Source organism: Emys orbicularis, chromosome 7 (assembly GCF_028017835.1).
Source record: "Emys orbicularis isolate rEmyOrb1 chromosome 7, rEmyOrb1.hap1, whole genome shotgun sequence".
NCBI lineage: Eukaryota > Metazoa > Chordata > Testudines > Emydidae > Emys > Emys orbicularis.
The window spans coordinates 127,209,951-127,231,494 of record NC_088689.1 but is presented as its reverse complement, the minus strand read 5'-3'; the positions used below and the strand labels follow the sequence as shown (position 1 = coordinate 127,231,494).

Sequence of the window (21,544 nt, the reverse complement as noted above, 5' to 3'; positions counted from 1 at the left end):
TCAGTGCAGAAACTCTTTCCATCAGAGACTTCTGCTGTCTAGGAGAACTTTATTTACTTACAAAATTGAGAGATTGGGGCATCTAGCTGGGGAACATTTCCTCCCTTAGCATTAAGCTTTTGAACTTGGGTCGGTGGCACAGGTTTGTGGGACTGGCCGGTGGCCCGGTACATGGCTTGAACCCACAGGATACGGTCCTGTTCATCATCGCTTGCGAAAATCACTGTGTCTCCTTCTTTCACTGCATTGAAAAATGTTCTGCCACCCTCCAAACCTGGCAGGAGAAAAAAACAAAACATTTTAACGTGGTAACAGAGATTCGCAGAGCTTAACAGCAGAACTGATCATTCTGCATAACACAGGGTGTAGAATTTCACCCAGTGATTCTTGCTTTCAGCCCATTGAGCCAAAACATTCCTTTTAAAAAGTAACATCCAATCTTGATGTAAAGACCGCCAGTGATGGAGAATCCACCACCTCCCTAGGATAGCTATATCAGTGTGTGTGTATCAGCTGCTCTCAGTTACTCCAAAATAACTCGATTGACTTTAGAGTCAACAAGTTGCGTTGGTGTTGCTGGGAGCACAATGTGTGTCAAAGGGTTTAAGAAACTTTTCGCACTGTTTGATCTTAACAGTCTAATGGAGCATTAGATTGTTTTTACAGAAGCTAGATGTCAGTTATATGTAACATTTACCAGCCCTTCTCTTGACATCAGGTGTTTGGGCCTGGTGCTGTAGTCCTTTTTCAAGCAAAACTCCCGCTATCTGCCGTGCCCTTCATACAACCCCCGACCAATTCTCATCGTTGAAACAAGACTCGGGGTGGGGACAGGGCTTCATGCATTTCTCTTTTCCAGAGGGTGCATGTTTGTTTCTTTCTCGCTCCCTGATTTGGGGCCAGATTCTGACCTCAGTTACAACAGTGTAAACCTGGAGTAAGAGAATCAGATCCTTAGCAGCTGTTTTCTGGCTACTTGCTGAAGTCCATTTAAGAGGGACGAACACATGCATTCCTCTGTCTACAGTAATCTCAATCTGTACAATCCCAGCCCCACTGAAGCCAATGGGAGTTTTACCACTGACACCGCTGTGGCCATGATTTCAGAGTGGAGTGGTGCGGTCCTTCCTAGTTCTTCACAAAGCTGAGCTGGTCATCTTTGAAGAACAGCTGAGCTCCCAACAGCCCAAAGTAGCATATCCCATCTGCTCAGATTGGAATGCAGTGCCACAACTCAGCACAGAGAACCAGAGCCCGATGATGAGTAGCACTGTCCTTGACAAGTGGTCCCATTGAAATCAGTAAGGTGTGGTGCTACTCAGCATGAGAAAAGGGATCAGGAAGTAGACTATTGTGTATAGAAACAGGTACAGGAAAGGTCCTGGAAAAGCCAGATCAGTGAAAATGACACTGGTCTTGTAAGTATTATTTTTTTATGATGAAAACAGGTACATTGGTTGGCATAGGAGGGGTGTGCGTGTGTGTCAGTGGAGAATAACTTGAAGGCTTAGGCTGGGATTTTCAAAGGTGACTAGCTCAGTTAGAAACTCAGTTCCTACTGGTTTTACTGGGAGTACCTAACCCCCTTAGGTTCCTGTGAAAATGCCAGCCTCTGTGCCATGAAGAAAGACATTTGATAATATTTCATCTTCAGCTGGTTTCCCCAAAGCAACTTAGAGGCTGTGTGGTTTTCAAGTTTTGAATAGATAACGATCAGTATAAACACAAACATATGTATAAGACAACCAGTCACGGCTTAGCTACAAAGACAGACAAAAAAGGATCTGATTTGGCAGTTTCATTAATGTGACAAGCTTTATCTCTTCGCAAAAACCTGTCACCATTCCTCATACCTGGCTGGGGGTCAGTGTAGTCCACTGTGTATCCGTCAAGTTGCAGTAGTTCTTGAGGCTCAGCTTTTTTCTCCCGGTAACTGCACATAGCAAACGTATATTGACTAACCTGAAGAAAACCACAAAGCTAAGATGGCACCACGCTACCACAACAGGGAGATTCAAAGTGTAAATGCTTACAAATGATGTTCAATAACTGGAGTTTTGCACAGGGCATATCCTCATTTACTGATCAAGAAGGAGATTTTATTTTCTTATTGATCGTTGCCAGACTATGACTTTAACATGCTTAGCAAAACATTTTCTTACACATTCTTTTACAGCTGATTCCTAATTCTCTGCATTGATACATATGTTTTTTTATTTCCCTAAAAGAGGAAGCTACATGCTTTAAAAACTCTATCATTCATCTCAGACAAGTGCCAGAGTGACACCCTGTCACAAACAATGTGAGCTAAATTGCTAGGTGCCAGTCATATTAAAGCAATCTTAAAATCCCACTGATCTCTGCAGTTATTGTCATCAGTGCTGTAAATGGCAGCTCTCACTCCTCTGAGTTACCATCTGTATGACACGATACATTCAATGTCAAGTTCTTGATGGAAGCCTTTTCAGCTTCCGGGATCTCTGTCAGCTCTCAAATTGCCTTTAGGAGGCCATCAGGCTGCATCAAGACCCAACTTGTACTTAGCATTTTAAAATCTGGAATGTCTGAAAGAAGACTGTTAGAAAGCAAAGGATTCTCCGTGCTTTAGGCTAGGAACTTACAGGGAAATTTACTGTCAAATGATTTCAAATGACTTTGTTAAGGTTGTGTCAGAGCCTGGATTCCTTACATAATTTTATGAATTTAGACATTTTGTTGACCTCTGGATGAAACTTTGACTTCATGTGGTTCCTTAAAACTCTTATATTAATGGATCGTGTTCGTCATTTTTTGGAAGTGCGGAAACATCTTGAAAGACAGTCTGTGTGCAAGTGTTCGCTCTCCATGGCAGCCAAGCAGCTCAGAGATTTGCCTCCAAACTACAGAGACATTGCTCTAGTATAAATATACATGCAGCATATATTTGTGTGGCATCTATCGCTCATAAAATGCTATTTATTTAAAGCTATAGACATGAAACTACTTGCAAGCAGATTAGATCACTGCTCAATCACTGCTCGATACACTGCTGCCCTCTACTGGTTTGTGTTAAATACTGTCATGCACTCATAAGAATTTTTTCATTATGGCAACTTATTCTCAGGAACGGCTCTTAAAAATCTACAGCCCGCACATTTGTGGGAATAAGATTAAAAGACAGATACTAGTGACCTGTTAAGTTCATTGCTTACTACCACCAGTAAGAATACTGAGCAACAACCAACAGATATTGTTTTCAGATGCATACTAGACATAAGCATTTCGCATGAACTTTGATTGAAATTATGTACTCAACCTTCCTAGCTATTCAATAATTAAAAAGACTGTAAAAACAATAATACATTTAAAATTAAGCTTAGTGCCTACAAACACAGAATTTAGAGCACTCTTGAATTTATTTTTCAATCAGTTGTACTTTACATGTAGTATATTGCTGCCACCTGCTGGACAAACTGCTAAATTTATTAGTGATTATTTACTATTGGTGGCTCTCAATTACTTCATGAAAATAATGAGAATTGTATTACTCTACAAGTAGTTACCTTCTGAAATTAGGGATGTCAAGAAAAAATTAATTTTGGAGTGATTCAATTTTAATCTAACATCAACCTCTAGTGATACAACTTGTGTTTATTTCCTGCAACAGTTATAGCAACATACAACAACGCTTTTCTAGTTCAGAATAACTTCTCTAACCCAGAAAGTGGGTGCTGATTTTCAGACTCTCTTTACTATGCATATATTGCATCACAGAGTTATTGGACACAGAAAATATTCTTCATTCCCAATAAGAAACCAGCCAAATCAACTATGTACACACACATATTTTACACACATATATTCACACTTTAGTCAGTATTTCTAATTTTACAATATTATACAACTAATACCACTACTCTCATTCTACTGATCCAAGGAAACTTGCTTGTTAGAGCTCCATCTGTGGCTTGGAACATTCTACTTACCAAGAATAGAGTTCATGAAGTATTAAAACATGTAATTGCACTGTTGTTACATATATTATTTTGGTAAGACTAAGGGGTTTTTTTTATTACCTCTGAACTCCAATAACCTTCCTTTTCTCAGCCTGACATAACCAAAAAAATATTTCCCCATGTTATGGTACTGTAATGGAAATAGATTTTTTAAAAATTCAAGCCCAAATCTTAGTCTACAGGTTTTCATTCATCTCCTATTTGTTTTTTTGATCTTTAATGTAGCTAATGATTTATATTGGTGGTATAACAGGATTTTGAGCACTTACCATAGGGTTAATTTACATCAGAGAGAGAGGTTACATGTCATATGACAGGAAAAGTAAGATGAGTCAAATGAAAACAGAAGTGTCCAAAAGCCACTGTCCTCTGGACAAGTTTAAAATATGATTTATATAGCACTGTAAGTGAGCAAAGGGCTATGCAATAGACGAAGGGTGCCAAGAAATAAGTCCCTCCCTTGAAAAGTTTACTGTCTAAAGGCACGAGTAAGTACAATGCAAAGTAAAAACAAACAGAATGACTGGAAAGCTTCATGGAATAAGTAGTTTTTAAAAGTCGCTTTGAGGGAGCTGATGGATGTTTCCTGGTGTGCAGTAATTGGTGTCCAAGTAAAAGGGTTGAAAGAGAATACAGGGAACAAGAGGGGCGATACCATAGAAAGAGATGAGGTCCGAGACCTAAAGTTTGTCTACACGGCAGTTGGAGGTGTGATTGCAGCACGTACAGACACACCCGAGCTAGCTTTAGAATAGCTAGAGGGAGCACCAATAGCAGTGAAGCGTGATGGACTTCAGCACAGGTTAGCTACCCAAGTCCCCAGGATCTTGGATGGGCTTGTGCAGCCTGCGCTCAAGCCCATGACGCTGTGCCTTCATTGCAATTGGTACTGCATTGACTAGATTAAAGCTAGCTTGGGCGCATGTCTACATGCAATCACCTCTCCAACTGCAGTGCAGACATACCTTTAAGTAGCACCGGAACTATAAAGCGCTTTTAAAGGCAAGACAATATTCAGAAGTAGAGAGTTCAGAGGACAGCCCAATGTGGAACTGTGTAATAAAGTTTTACAGTATTGCAAGTAAATGCATTTTCATGAAATCTCACCGAGGTCTGCTCCACACAGAAAGTTACGCAGGTTTAGCTAAAGGTGTGATGCTGTATCAAGTAAGCTTAAACCACTTCAGCTTTCTGTGTAGACACTCTTCCATGGGTTTAAACTGAGTTTAAATTGGTGTAGCTTGCCCCATTGTATTATTTAACAGATATAAGCTACACAGATATAAGCCATGTTCAAACCAGCATAAGATTGTCTACACTCAAAGTCAAAGACGTTTAAGCTCAATTAGTGCAGTATCCAACCTTAGTTAAACCAGTGCAACTCCTGTGTGTAGATGTAGAGTTGCTTTGCTCTTTTCCATTAGCACTCCTGGGAGTTACTGCAGAAATCCTCTCTGATACCATGGGGAGGAGAATAGGCTTCTAAGAACATAATCATGGAACTTCCATAAAGCTCCCAACGAGGCCAAACTCAGTACGAATACGCTAGACACTCTTATTTTAAGGTTCTTGGAAGGTGGCATGTCAAGGTCTCATTGGTATCAGATGAGACAGTAATATGCTGTCATTGCTAGTCACGAAAAGTATTAACTGTGCAGGAGCAGTACAGAATATTCACATTTAAAACAGCTCAGGTAGATGAGACGAAGGATTGAGACACAAAAGGAGCTGTCTAAGCACAAGTGCTGGCCCTGAAGTATTTACCCCTGGGTTCAGAAACAAGCTGACACCACATCTAGTGATAAAATGCAAATCTTTCTATTCCATGAGGGATGGGATCATCACACTCAGTCTAAGAACGATTCTCTACAAATTTGCTTACTGGGAGATTTATATTCCAGGTTCATTTCAGAGGGTCAGACTGGGCCCTCTGCAGGAATTGAAATTTTTAAACCCACGGAGATGTCTGGATGCAGCGTTTTTTCTTTGGGATGTCTGGGTGGGAGAAGAGAATCCACGTTGCCTGTTGTGTAACCACAGATTTCTTCTCCATTGGATAGCACTGCAGAATTGGATGGAGATTGCACCTTGTCTACATCAGCCCCTAACCTGTCTGAGTTTACCAGTGGTCTACTCTGTATGGAGGTTTGTGAGTGCCTGCCAGGAGGAACGACTAACGCACAAGATTCACTTGACAGCCTGCAAGGTTCACACAGAGCCAAAGTTGAGGGGTACAAGCGGGGAAAAGAGGGAAAGGAACAGACAGGGAGGGGGATGAAAGGGAGACAGAACATGGAGAGGAATATTCCTTTTAGTAAGAAACAGACAAGAAAGGAAGAAGAACAAAAGGTGAGAGAGAGAAAGGGACAAAGAGAACAAGAAAAGGGAAAACAGAGAAAACAGGAGAGAAATGACAAGGGTCATTGATTTTAGATTGGCAAATTAGATTTTACTTATTCGTTTCACTGTATTCCTTCACCAGGTGTATATTTCTAATAATTAATAAATGGGATGGATGTATATTCATGAGTACTGTTTTTAATTGCTCCTTAACAATCAAATACACCAATTCTGTCTGACACCACTTTTCCTAGAACTTTGTACATACTTGTTCATTTCTGTACCTCACTTTGAGTACAACACAGCTTATTCAGTTTCATCCTGGTTCCTCACTACTGAAGGGACAATGAGGAATTCCTAAATGGACCATTTCTATATTAACAACAAATATTTTCTTCAAGAGGAGAGAAACTGTACTAAAATACTTCTGGCTGCAGTACAGTTTTCTACAGTGACAGAAGACTTTAGTCCTCTGGTTCCAGATAGATATATTGACTTCCAAGCACTTTATTGACATAAATGAACGTAATGGGCACTCTATCTTAACCTAAAAAACACTACAGACCAGAACAAAATGTCAGATATCAATAAATTACTCTTTACATTCAATTTCTAAATGTTTAAAGGTAGCAATCGTACCTACCACACATAACAAGCACATTAACTTTTTCACGGGAGTTGTGAGAATGTGTTCCCAAGGGCAGATTTGAATCCAGGAAATCTATGCAAGTAGTGCCACTTACACCAATCTACACAAGTAAGAGCTGCGTATTTGGGCCCTTACTGTCAGAATTCTACCGTGATGAGCCAGCATGTCTGTTTAAAGTATTCTGTTTTTATGGAATTATTTTTAAGTACTGTTAGTTATTGGGCATTGCCAAATGCTCATTTCATCTTATCTTACCCAGAATCAACTGAGTTTTGCTGAAAGCAGGAGCTGTCACTGTTAGTCTAAATTATAGTGAGTTTAGAGAGTCTGTCACTAGAACTATAGATCCAGGCACAGACACGGCAACTGTTTTTAATCTACAGCAAGTTGATCTGGTTCCAAAATGTTCTACAAACATCATCAGACACAATCAGTTGAAAATTGCTTCAAGCTACACGGCAGACATGTCATCCAGGTACTGTAAAGTGTTACTTCCCACATGCTGCCAGAGAATCAAAACGGGGTTATCGCGAAGATGACATGACAAAAATAGATTCAGTCTGAAATCTCAAAGTAATTAATTCTCTTGCCCTTAAGAATTACAATCAATTGTGAATTTTCTATTGTAGCCAACAAAACCAACATGAGTATTAACTCCTGTTCATTTCATTATGTCCTGCAGTGCATTGCTGTATGCTATACACGAATTCCAGCTCTGCATGCTCTTAGCATGTTATATTGCCTCTCAAGGACCACAACAGCCAGCTGGTTGAAATTCGCATGCTGAGTACATTTAGCTGAAGCAGCCAGTTAGGAGACATTTATAAAGTCAGTGATGGGCTCATATATACTCGGATGAATGTGCACTACCTTTTTCAACCAGTCATGGTAAAACTTTGATCTAAAAGATTTCACTGCTTACCACAGCCACTGGCATTAGGATTGACTTTACCAAGCAGTTTCCTCACTTGCGAGGTTGTTTCCATCCAACCTTAGGGCCATATTCTGCCATCATTTTCACACTGCATATCTTGGAATTTAAAATGAGGCAAGTAACGAGTCTCTGCCATGTAATTTACATCTAATCAGTATTCTGCTCTTCTGCTGCTCATCTCAAAGGGTGGCACATGCTATAAGGGAGGTGGGCGACACACTCAAGAGAAAATTGTATCTATTGGATTCAATCCTGTCCTCTAATACACGGTGGTGTGTTAGCAGAGCAAGTACAGGAGACTGTTTTGTGAGACACGTAGTGACACACACCTGCATGCAGAAGGGGAGTGTATATTAGCGAGCACAATAGACAAAACATAGAAATTGAGCAAAGGAACCATTGCTCCTCTACACACCAGCTAATCATTTATCTATCCATCCATTTAGGTACTTTCATAGCCCTCATCACTGTAATATCTGAGCACTTATACACAGAGAGCCCCAGTAAAAATTGAAAATGATTGTTTTAGCCAAACTATAAATGAATTATTACTCTCCTCTCACATTTTTAAATGTGAGTAAAATCATAACTGCACTTTCACACTGAAGACAACTAAAAGTGGACTTGCCTCCTGGAAAGCATCTCCTTCTGGCTTCTTGTGCAATATCCCATTACTCGAATGGAAGCCACTTTTTATCCCATATAAAACATACCAGATGTGCATCAAGTACTCTAATAAATACTTGCAATCTATGAAACACCCGACCCCCGTCTGAACAAAGGGCTAATACATGGCAGCAATATCACCCCTGTGAATTTCTCCTGTGATGACATGCCTAGGATTTGCTCTCCCCTCCAAATGGAGAGGGAAATAACTTAACTGCTCTCAGACCCCACAGCAAAAATTACTTATGGTGGGGCTGAAGCTGTACTGGGAGCATACACTGGACTTGAACGGAGGAGAGAGGAGAAGCAAAAGAAGGAGCAAAGCGGGGGGGAGGAAAGGGAGAGGACAGAAGAAGAGAAGGCAACCACGTTTATTGATTCGTTCAGATTTATATAAAATTCAAAAATGCCACAACTGGGCATGGTAGTTGCAGCCAAACAGGCTGCTCCTTGCACCCATGCTGATCCAACGGCAGGACCACTGCCTAAAAGCTCCCCTATCCTGCTTTTGGAGTCCTTCAGAAACATTACCATTACAACCCACAGACATAAACTCAAATATAAAGTCTAATCCTCCCCACATGGCTAACTATAACCGGGAAGACAGGGAAGACAGGACACCTCTCCCTCTCCCCCAACATATATATGGTACATAAGACCCATCCTATCTAGATGTTGTACCATAAGACACGGGTGTGTTTCGAATTCCATCTCTTGGTTCTGGAGACTCTGCAGAACTCCACCACAGGTGTCTAGCCTCATGCGTCACCGCTTCCCATCCTTCATTCTCTATATAATTAACCATTATCACGCTCAGTACATTTAGCAGAATCCAGTGAATTACAGGCACCAGTGCCTTTGCTTCCAGTCAGTGTTAATACCAGCAGCCATCCTTAGCATCCCATGAAAAGCAAATGACAAACATACGGAGATCAAAATATTTTTATTCAATCTTTATTGCCTGCTGACAAGTTCAATGGGCCTGAGCTACATCTAAGGGACAGGACAGAGTGCATTTGTTGTTTATATTTGACATACAGCAGAACATTTCACATTAACAAAGTGACATAACAGCAGTTGTTACGGCAGCTGGAATTTCTGAGGCAGACTATAGAAGTGCAATTTTCTCAGCGGCTAAATCCTGCTTGCTTTACTCAAGCGAACTGTCCCACTAGGCCAAATGATGATCTTAGTCACACCATTTGAAGAATACCTAGTATCATTCGAAAATGTGGCCTGGCTTCATGTGTTTAACACCATGCTCTCACATATGGGATGCCCGCATATGTGATTAGTAGTGAGACTCATGCTAAGGAATGCACAAAATCCAAACCTATACAAATAATTATAATGATGTGGAAAGGATCAGAATAAGGACTCTGTGTGAGACAAATGGGATTGGCTTTTCTCATTAGATGGGGAGATTAGGGTTCAACCCTGCAAACGCTTATTCACAATTATTCTTCATTTATTTATTTCTAGTTATGCCCAGACCTTGCTTTCCAAGCAATGCCAAAGGAACCTCCCCAGAGGACCTTGCAATGAAGGAGAGAGAGTCCCTGGATTAAGAGCTACTTCTCTGAGTAAGGCTTCTGGTTTGGAGAATTCCAGTGCACAAGAAAAGAAGAGACAAAGTTTGTATTGATAACTATAATTCAATGCTAAAGGATAATCCAATTGTTTCATTGCCAATTATATTGCCATATGGTTATTAATTCAGACACAGAATATAATAAAGAAAATAGCACCCTAAAATATTTAGCATCAGATTATCTATGCATGTGTTTCTGTGTCTTCTGCACATAAAGGGTCATTAATAATGCTTTGTTCTCTCCCCAAATGCCTTGACATAGTAGTTTCCTTTATCAGTAATTAAGCCTGAAACAGTTTAAGGTTTAGTTTCCGAGAGCCTAGGCCTGTGACAAGCTGAGTGCCTCCTACAAGATACCAAGGGCTCCCAATTACCATCGAAACCAATTGCGCTTTGTCTACAGTGACAATGCTAAGCAATCCTCTCACTGCTGGTTTAACACTGGTGCAGTTCCACTGGCTGTGGTGTAAACTGGCATTTTTAACAATGTGCCATAGAATCATATCAATGTAGGGCTGGACGGGATCTCGAAAAGTCATCAAGTCCAGCCCTTTGTGCTGAGGCAGAATCAGGTGTTTCGCCAAACTTGTTCTTAAAAACCTCCGGTGACAGCGATTCCACAACCTCCCTCAGAAGCCTATTCCAGAACTTAGAATTAGGAAGTGTTTCCTAAATCTCCCTTGTTGTACATTGAGACCACTACTTCTTGTCCTACCTTCAGTGGACATGGAGAACAACTGACCACCATCCTCTTCTTAACAGCCCTTAACATATTTGAAGACTGTTATCAGGTTCCCCCTTCTTTTTTCAAGACTAAACATGTCCGGTTTTTTAACCTCCCCTCAGAGGTCAGGTTTTCTAAACCTTTTATCACTTTTGTTGCTCTTCTCTGGACTCTCTCCAATATGTCCACATTGTTCCTAAAGTGTGGGCCCAGAACTGGACACTGTACTTCAGCTGCGGCCTCACCGGTGCTGAGTAGAGCAGGACTTTTATCACCCGTGTTTTACATACGACACTCCTGTTAACACACCCCAGAATTATATTATCCTGCTTTGCAACTGCGTCACATTGTTGACTCATTCAATTTTTGATCCACTACAACCCCCAGATCCTTTTCAGCAATAATACCACCTAGTCAGTTATTCACCATTTTGTAGTTGTGCATTTGATTTTTCCTTCTTATGTGAAGTACTTTGCCCTTTTATCGTTACTGAATTTCATCTTGTTGAATTCAGAACATTTCTCCAATTTGTTAAGGTCATTTTGAATTCTACTCTTTTCCACCAGAATGCTTGCAACCCCTCCCAGCTTGGTCCGCAAATTTGATGAGCATACTCTTCACTCCATTATCCAAGTTACTAATGAAAATATTGAATAGTACCAAAGCAGAATGACCTCTTTATAAATTAAGATTTATACACATAAAGAGTGAGCTGTATGACATGGAAGTTGTAATCCATTGTCCCCTCCTTAACGAGTGTTAAGTCAAGCCGCAAAGGCAATGGAATTCAGACTGAAATTTGAAACTTTGTGCAAAATGAGAATCAAATCCAACAGTTTCACACATGGAGTGCAATCCTAACCCTACTGAAAGTTTGCCATTGACTTCAATGGGAGCAAGATTACACCCATTAACTTGATTACTCCTGATCTGCACTGGTGTAAATGAAATCAGAATCAGGCCTTATATTCTCTCTCTGTCTCTCTCTCTCTCTGGCATGGATTCTCTGGTCTAGCCAAGCTGTTCTCAGCACAGGACCATTGCCCAGGATGGCTTTTTTCTACCTTAGTGGTTCACTTCAGGGCTGTCCTTACACCTGACGACAGCTCCAAAGGCAACACATGGACATGGCTACACCCCAAATCCACCCTGGTCACACTTCATTTTTATTAGACATGTCCTCTCCACTGGGGGCATCATCAGTGGAGCTGGATCTGCTAGGTTTCCAGCTGCTTTGTCTAGCCAGAGTGGATAGAGTCCCGAAGCGGTGACTGACAGACCACGGCTGGTTTATACAGCATTTCCAGATGGTCAATGGAACTGCTTCTCTGACAGTGGTGAAGGATCAAACACTCCAAGAAGACACCCTTCCTACCCAGCTGTTGCCCAGACCAAGACTTTTCTAGAGTTTACAGGGTACTTTCTGGACCAACTCACTTAACAAAAAACCCAAACAAGTCTCTGCAGGGTGGCGCCTGCTTTCTGCCTGGTTTGTTTTTGTTTTTTTGGTTTCTTTGAACGAAACTCAACCATGACGGAACTTACAGATGACAGTAAAAGTGGAGGGGTAAAAAAACAAAAAGTATAGGAAGAAAGAAAGACATTGCACAGTGACCAGTAAGGGCTGAATGAGAGGATGCTCAGTACTGATAACTGTGATGGCTCAAACGCAGGGAGAGGAGATAAACACCTGGGTGAAATGTGGGCCCCATGGCTGACAATGGCAAAGTTTCCGTTGACTTCAGAGGAGCCAGAATTTTATCCCACAGGTACAAAATGGAGAATCTCTGCACCCAACAGCACAAATCACAGTAGAGTGAATTTATTTCCTCTTATTTCAGTATCTTATCCTGCCCTAATATTACTTCCTCATGTTACCAAGCACCACGGTAGCTGCAGGAATGCTATGGATTTGGATTTGGAGGTTGCAAGCGGACGTGTCTTCAAGAGGCTATTTTCCTTCGGAACCTTTGAGAACCCCACGGCTGCCCAAATGATAGAAAATGTTTTATAAAAATTTCAGATTATTATGAGAACAGATTTAACAATACCACCAATTAGTGTTAAAATTCAAATTATTATGAAAACAAACTTAAATCCACCGATCAGTCTTAAATTTAACACTAATTTTTAGCTGAAATGTTACCTGGACCAGCACAAAGAACCTTTTCTTCCATCTCTTCCAAACGTTTTTACCAATGGCCCATAAGTATCTAGGGAAAAAATACAGAATAGCTGAATTCAGTATACACATACTGCTTATTCTCCTATTGCTTTGTAGTGTCATTGCTCCACAGCTCAACAAGGAAGTCAACACAAAACCAGGAAGAATTACAAGGGTCCCAAACTATGCACAGTTAGCAAAGAACACGTTTGTGATTTCTACTGTCAAAATAAGCTGTAAAGATAGCAACATAAAAAGCTATTATAGACTCATTATTAATGTCAGAGAACATTTACACAATCGCCAATGTGCTATAAATCTCTTAGATGGAGAACTGGTAAAATGTAAGCAGGAAAATGTGTGTTATGTACAGTAATTGCCATCATTTCATTATTTGCTAACTCTCAAACATGAAGGGGCTGATTCTTCTCTTGCTTACTCTGGTGTAAATCAGGAGTAAAACATGATAAAGGGCTTGATCCAAAATTTGTAGGAGACAATGGAAGTCCTTCCCTAGACTTCAGTGAGTGTTGGACTGGGCCTTAAGTGACAGCAGAATCAGGCCCACTGTGATCAAGTTTCAGAGGAATATTGATGACCTAGTAGGATCCAGAACTAACACAGGCAGGCAATTCCAGAAACCAACCTTCAGGGATTCATGCTATCAGCTCTTTGGGGATGATTTATTCAGAGAATTTCCTATTACTGCCTATTTTTATGGCCACATTTTAAAAAGGCAAAATGTATTTATTCAGCATTATTTTCTCCCCTTTTTTTTCTTTAAAAGGAAAAAATAAATAGTAAGGATGAGTGTAAGGAGCATACGTCATCTGATCTGCTATAAGAGCTGTATAACTCAGAGAAGTGGGCCATGTGAATTAGGAAAGGACATTTTTGGAGTTACTGACTATAGGAGTCCTTTAACTTTACAGAACAGCTACCATACAGTCAAGTGGGAACAGATGATATTTGCAGTGGAAAATCTTGGAAACATTTAGCATTACTTTCTAGCCTTCACTAACCCATTTTGTTGAGGGGAGCTGTCAAACATAAGGGTTACTCAAAACATGAAAACTGGGACTGTAGAATTCGGACTGACTCAACTAAATAACCTGGTTGATAAACTTAAGGCAAATTTCTAGGCATCTACCTGGTTACCATAATTCAGATGAAATGAACTCTCTCTAATAAGGAAGTGAATTCATCACCCCTATAAAGGAAGAATTTGGGCTTTTAAAACTAATTTTGTGCGTAATCTCTGTGATAAAGCACCTGCTGTAACTGCCACTGCAATCCATAATAAAGACACTGGCAAAAATAATAGTAGTAGTAGTAATAATAATAATAAACACAAAGACATCATCCAGTGCGGTTAACTGGTTTTATTCAATGGGACTGTGGTGTACTGTATCAACATGTTTCTCTCAAGATATCTGATCCCTTTGCCTTTTTTCTGCACCAATAAATACAAAGACAGTAATTTTCTGTTATGCTGGTTGTCCTGTTTGTCCAAAGCGATCCCGTATGAATACATATTCTTTGCGAATGTATAGGCTTCCATCGTGATACACACACAATTCCACATAATAGGCTAACCTGGGTAGTGGGGTCTTGGTTTATGTTACAAAAACATAGAGCCCAATTCTGCTGCCATTGGAGCCAATGAGAAGTTTGTCATTATCTCAAATGGTAAACTGGGGTTTGACTCTGTGACTCTTACATAAAATGTGCACAGTTTCAGACTTTAGGATGCACAAGCCAATTAACAGAATCAGGCATCAAAAAGCATTCTAAGAATATAATCAAAAGTCCTGTGAGTTACTTTTGCTTCATCTATAGATGCTGATCTAAGTGGTACTGTAGTTAATGGGAGTTTTTCCATTGACTTTAATGGGAGGTTTCTCATGTCCTTATATAGGTGGATACAGACAGGGCCGGTGCAACCATTTAGGCAACCTAGGCGGTCGCCTAGGGCACTAGGATTTGGGGGACGCCATTTTCGTCGGCAGCGACTGCGGCGGCCGGATCTTCAGCCGCCCCGGTCGCCGCCGGCATTTAGGCGGAGGGAGCTGGGGCAGTGGAGCGCGGGGAGGGCCGCCTGCAGCAAGGGGGGGGGGGGGTGGCACGCAGGGGAACTCCCCGCCCCAGCTCACCCCCGCCCCGCCTCCTCCCCGAGCACGCCGTGGCTGCTTCACTTCTCCTGCCTCCCAGGCTTGCGGCGCCTAAGCTGATTGGCGCCGCAAGCCTGGGAGGCGGGAGAAGTGAAGCAGTGATGGCGTGCTCGTGGAGGAGGCGGGGCAGGGGTGAGCTGGGGCGGGGGGGTGCCTGAGGGTGGGGAGTTGCCACAGGGGGGGCACCTCAGGGCGGAGGGGGGAAGCTGCCACGGGGGGGGGCGCCTCAGGGTGGGGGCTCAGGGACGGGGGGGCGCAAGGTGGAAGTTTCGCCTAGGGCGCGAAACATCCTTCCACCGGCCCTGGATACAGGCCATTAGGTGCAAAGGTAGAATGGTTTCTGCCCATTCCTCCCACAGGTAACCCTGTTTCATTAGGCACCCTAAAAGAAATGTTATGATTTAGTATTAGCAAACTTGTGATCTCAACACAAATTAATAGGCAAACAAGTAAAATAAACCTTCTAAAATCCTGGATCCATTTAAGTCAAAGGGAGCTTTGCCATTGGCTTCAGTGGATCCAGGATTTCACACCTGGTAACATATAAAGCTGTAGGTTGTACACTAAGATTGAGACTCACTCTAGGTCCTTCTGCATAGAGATTTCCTGTTTCAGATAATTAAAAACAAAACAAAACGTAAAATCCCAACCTATAACTGATTTCTCATAATTAAATGCTGTTTTGTCAACAAGTGTCAGCAGTGAAACATTGCAAGACTTCAGTGCTGACAAGCACTGCAACATGCTGTTTTTAGTTGTTCTGTATTTGAACAGTCAAATCATTGATTGACAACCTAAATGTATTGCACAACAAAGTGGCATGCCAGGATGTGAGTGCTGAAGAGAAGCGTATTCTAATAAAGACTTTGGCCAGATTCTGCTCTCAGTTATGCCATTATAAATCCAGAGTAACTCCAGTGAGGTCAACCAGACATACACCAATAGAACTCCCCAAATTTGGTCTCCACACTGTACAATATTTAGCTAACACCTTTAACACAGATTCTCTGCAATGAAGCTGTAGGGATTGATTCACATGCCCAGTGAAGTCAATGGAAAGGTTCTGATTCATTTCAATGGGTTCCGGATCAGGCTCCAAGGGTAGATATTGCAATGAACCAATATTTTAAAGTAAATAATTTTAACCAACACCTTCTAAATCAAACGTTAGACCAAAAAAGCATGACCAAAGCTAGAGCTATTCAGGCCAGTTGCCATCAGAAGCTGCAAGGTAAACAAATATGACTGATGAAAGAATATCCTCTACGGATGATTTCTGGAATCCTGTGATGGCCAACTATGCTCCAAATGTGGCTAGGAATCCTGACCTCACTACTGGACAGACAAACAAGAAAAAAGAAAGAGGATGAGTGGTTTGATCCCTCTATCAATTATGATGCAAAACTTTATGAAAATAAATAATTTTTGTAGCTATAGAAATATGCATCTGGAGAAGAAGTTAAACAAAACAATCTTTTTTCTGGATGGTTTATGTGGTAGCTATTTATTACACACTCTTCCTCAAAGAGAAATCAGAGAGGAAAGCCTTGCCAATGGCCTTGGTTATATCCTCCTAGAGCTGATCTGGTAGTATGGGGAATGTGCTTATCTGCCTGTCTGAGAAAGTAAAGGACGAGGAATTATTCTTCTTTGGTTAAATGAGTTTATTGAATTGGCCAGCTCAGGATTGGCTGAAGTGCATACGGTTTATGGAATCATGATAGGAAGAGCTCATTTTCTGCCCTCAGAAACAAACATACAACTCCCACAGTTTCAATGTGAGTGAAGATCTGGGCCCAAAAGACAGAAGAGGCCAGTTGGGTCATCTAGCCCATTTCCCTGCCAACAAAGAACATTTTCCCTACTGTATTTTTTTAGTGTCTGCTGTGTCTACTGTAGTTTTCAAAGTCTCAGTCAATGGGGGATTCCATCATTCCCTCATGAGACTATTCCATGGCCTAGGATATCTCTGGTGGGAGTTTCTCTCTGATATTCAGGTATAACTTTTAATGACTTTAAATTCCATCCCATTACTCCTAGTTATACCCTCATGTTTTACTCTACGTGAATTCTATTTAATTCTACAATTGTAAAGGATTGTACATCCCAATATAAATAATGATGCTAATAGTTCATCTTCATCCTTGGTGTATACCTCAAGCAGAAAGCCCGTTGTTTGTTGGTTCTGAGAATTCAACGTTGGAAGAAACAGAATAAATTGGGAAATTATACTGATGTCGAAATAAAAGACCAGGGCATCTCACTGGTTATTTTCTAACAGAGAAACTAAAATCCTTAGTCATTTCCTCAGGAGTACTGCTTAAGGATTTAAATTGTTAGGTTGATGCACATGAGCGTATTAAAAGGATTATGCTAAAATATGTAAAGTGCACTGCAAATGAGTGAACTAGCTCCATTTCTATATTTATGCCTCTTTCATCCTTCTGTGAATTTGAGAATAAAACAGTCTCTCTCCACTCCTGTCATGCTCAAGTTATAAAATCCAAACTCAAACCCACTTGATTCAGAACAAAACAAAGCACTTACCCAGAATGCTTCATGTTTTGAGGTTTATCCATTCGGACTGCAAGTTTGATCTTTAGATCTTGATCTGAGCAGTTTTTGGAAACAGTCATTTTGTGCCACTCTGATTGTTTTGGGCTATTCGGAGTAGGGTGAAGAACCACCTGCACATAACAAAGATAGCAATGGTGAAGGAGAGAAGTGACCCATTACATTGGTTTTAACTGGGAATTAAAATACATTCCTATTGACTTGATTAGGGGCAGGATTTCACTCACCATATTTTAAGTTAAATTTTATTATTTTGGGATTTTATATTGTACCTCCTTGGCTGCTCTAGCTCTGCATAATTATTCTCAGTGTCCTGAAAAATGTAATTGCATGTGGTCACGATATGTGACATTTACCATTGTCAGTATTTTTCCATCTTTAAATCATCTGAGAAACGACTAAGGCAAAAGAATTCACAGTTTCACAGATAAGTCAGTCTCCAGGGCAGTTCATACTGATACTACAGGCGGAGCAGGTAGCAACCTGCTATAGTTAATGTTGCCGGACATTCTCCATTTTGATACCGTTTTCAGTTGCTTATAACTTTGCCAAAAGTTCGGGCTGACTGGCTGGCTGCCTCAGGTAGAGATTTTTTGGAAAGTTTTAATTAAAAATGCTTTGGAACAGGGACTTAAAATTTGACTTAAAAGAGGTCACCCTAGCATTAAGGATGTGCCTTTTGCTGTCCCTGTGAAAATTTGCCCACATTTGGCAAAATTAAAAGCCTTTGGAAAATCTCAGTTAGCACATGCTCAGTAAAGACTTGTTAAAGTTTGCCAGCTAAACTCTATGACAATTCTGTCTGCACCCCACTGGGCCTGCTCCGTCCCTTCGCAGATCCTACATGCTGACTGGAATCAATGTATGTCATCCCCTCTGAGTAACCAGTGGTGCTCCAATCCAATACTGAGCAAGACTTTCCCTACAAATGCTCTTCATGGCCACTGGAGGCTACAGTGATGTCGAGCACAGGACCTGAGAGCAGGGAGCCTGTGTTCTCAGTGTTTCCCCTGCTAGTACCCAGGCAGTGTGGAGGAGGAGGAGGATCCTGACTTGAATGTAGAAGTGGGTAAGGAACAGGATGAGAGGAGAGGATCAGAGATTCAGGGGAATAGTAGCAAGAGATCATGCAATTACAAATTGCATCATAATGCATACATACAAGGAGGCCAAATTAATTAAGGATGCCTGTGCATTCTTATGGCATATCCTAACCTTTGAGTGCTTGGCTTAGCAACCTTAATGTTCTTTTAACACACTTTTTTTTGCCTGTAATTCTATTTACAGTGTGGGCACTTTATATATTATTTACCCTTCAAAGCAGAAGATAAGGAATAATGGGAAATATCTACTAGAGATCAGTGTTTTGGTTTAGTGCATTTGTTATTAAATTGGAAAAGCTAATACCTGGTGGTCATGAGCAACCTTGTTAAATAACTAATTAATTAGTGATCTAGGTTAAATTGTTTAAATGTATGATATTATTAACTATTAATTATTATTAACTATTATTAATAAGTATTCATTAAATAGTTTAAGGAGTATAGCATACACAATAGAAGAGAAAAGAATGAAGATTATTACTGATAAAAATCCTTTATTAGTAGTAATAATATTACTAGGAACTTCTGTCAAAACTCAGGGTCTCATTGAGCTAGGAACTATACAGAAATGTAACAAAAAGGGCAGTTCGTGCCCTAGAGAGATCACAACCTAAATGATAGACAGGACACAATTAAATGACGAAACTGACATATGAGTGGGATGAGGTTAAGAAAATGAACAGCGCTGAGCAGAAATGCAGAAGTCACAGCTCCTTAGTACTCATCTGAGACAATTTGGATGTATTATAATTTTGAATAGAATAATGTACCTGATCAAAGTCAGCTAGAAGGAGAATAATTTGTTGGTTTTTATTTGGTTTTGGTGGGTTTTATTTGAACTAATTTTTGGATGACTCTGATCCATGAGCAACTGATTCAATGGAGAGAAGTGTTTCAGTCAATTATCGATTTTAGATCATATGCCACAGATTCAAGTAATTTAAACAGGAGAGTGCAATAAGTTTAAATTTAAACCATGAAAGATTTATAATTATGGAGAGAAATGTTCAGCAGATGTGTGTCCTTTACTCATTGTTATTTTTATAAGACTTAGGACAAAATTACATTAATTGAAGAAATACAAACACTTCCCAAATGAAGGCTTTTGGATCATTAAATTATAGCTTTTGTAGGCACTTTGGTTTGTCTCTGTTACATATATATGCCCTGACAACAATCCTTCTTCCTTGAAGTTCTCAGATAGCTAGTTGGCTCCCACTCCCATTCTTTTCTGCACTAGGCTCCTGTCAGTGTCTGAGTCTGGCTCCTTTCAGAACGCCTCTGAGGTCAAATTACTGCAGGTGCGCCAGTCAGGGAGGATGCAGCCCAATTCTATGACACAACATTACTGAAGAAGAAGCAAGTTGGAACATCAATGTGAGAGCGAGTAACCCCTACTGAAAAGGGAAGCGGCGGTCACTTTCCCACCGCAGGCAATCCCTTTGAATTCAATTAAACAGTCCTGAAAGTAAATCAGCCTTCAGCTTGTTAGGCCTGAATGAGGGTCCGCTTACATTCTACTCCTGTGGAGAGAGTTGGAGGTGTCATGGAGCAGACCGCAGACAGCCTCTGCTGGCGGGGTTCACCAATACCCAGCAAACCATAGCAGAGGTATATTTATGGACATCACGTACAAACAGCTATTTACATCATTTTATCTTCTAACTAAGCTGCCTCCCCCCCCCCAAATACCAAAGGGACTTCTCTGCAACACACAAAACAAAGTAACAATGTTGCAGTATAGTTGTAGTCATGTCGATCCCAGGATATTAAAGAACAAGGTGTGGGATTGAGCTAATATCTTTTATTGGACCCTCTTCAGAGACCTGAAGAAGAGCTGTGTGTGGTTCGAAAGCTTGTCTCTCTCACCAACAGAAGTTGGTCCAATAAAAGATATTACCTCACCCCCTTGTCTTGCAAAAGGAACAATGTAGCAGTTTCCAGGCCATTCTAAACACACAATGAGATTTAAAAAAAAAGGTGGAAAAGTGAAATTCAGATAAAATTTCACCCCACCCCCAACTTTTTAATTTTTTTTTTTAACCTAGTGGGATGAGAGGCAGCAGGCAAAATTTCAGACAGGTCAGTTTGTTGGCAGGGGTCTTCAAAGAGCCCCCCATCCCCTCTGTGAGTCTGAGCATACATCCTCTTTTGGAGCAATTGATTTTGGGTTGAATTTAATCAATAGTTCACCTTCTATATTCTATGCTTCCTGACTGAACACAGGGCTGGAATTTAAAATGCACATAAATACATCTGGCATATTCCTATAGCAGTGCATATTCATATCAGATGCCAAGATATCAGTTGTTGCAAAAGGTTTATAACCTTTTCAGCGTTTCTCACTTCCGCCTCCGGCAGGGAAGAGATGATGGTCCAGACCCTCAACTGGTGTAAATCAATGGAACTTCACTGTCTGCAGTGGAGCTACGCCGGTTTATACCGGCTGAGGTCATGAGCTGGTAAGTCTAAGAATTCTGAAAATTCTTCAAAAGGATCTTTTTGTCCATCTGCTTATTCTACACTCATTATCATGGCATTTAATATTAATTGCCACAAGGGGTCATGTTTTACCCTCTTTGTGTGCTTGGAATTTTCACTGACATCGATGATAACTGGGCCATGGATTGCAG

At 40.8% G+C, this 21,544-nt stretch overlaps 1 protein-coding gene across 13 annotated transcripts in view; it reads right to left on the bottom strand.

Moving 5' to 3' along the window:
* CADPS (calcium dependent secretion activator) overlaps positions 1-21,544 on the bottom strand; it is a 367,289-nt gene that overhangs the window by 126,334 nt on the left and 219,411 nt on the right. For all 13 annotated transcript variants that reach the window (XM_065408642.1, XM_065408643.1, XM_065408648.1 and 10 more), the window contains exons 8-11: positions 17,782-17,921; positions 13,046-13,112; positions 1,854-1,962; positions 62-274 (exon numbers count right to left, since the gene is read on the bottom strand). In XM_065408642.1, coding sequence (XP_065264714.1) covers positions 62-274; positions 1,854-1,962; positions 13,046-13,112; positions 17,782-17,921 — 529 coding nt within the window. The remainder of the gene's footprint in view (positions 1-61; positions 275-1,853; positions 1,963-13,045; positions 13,113-17,781; positions 17,922-21,544) is intronic.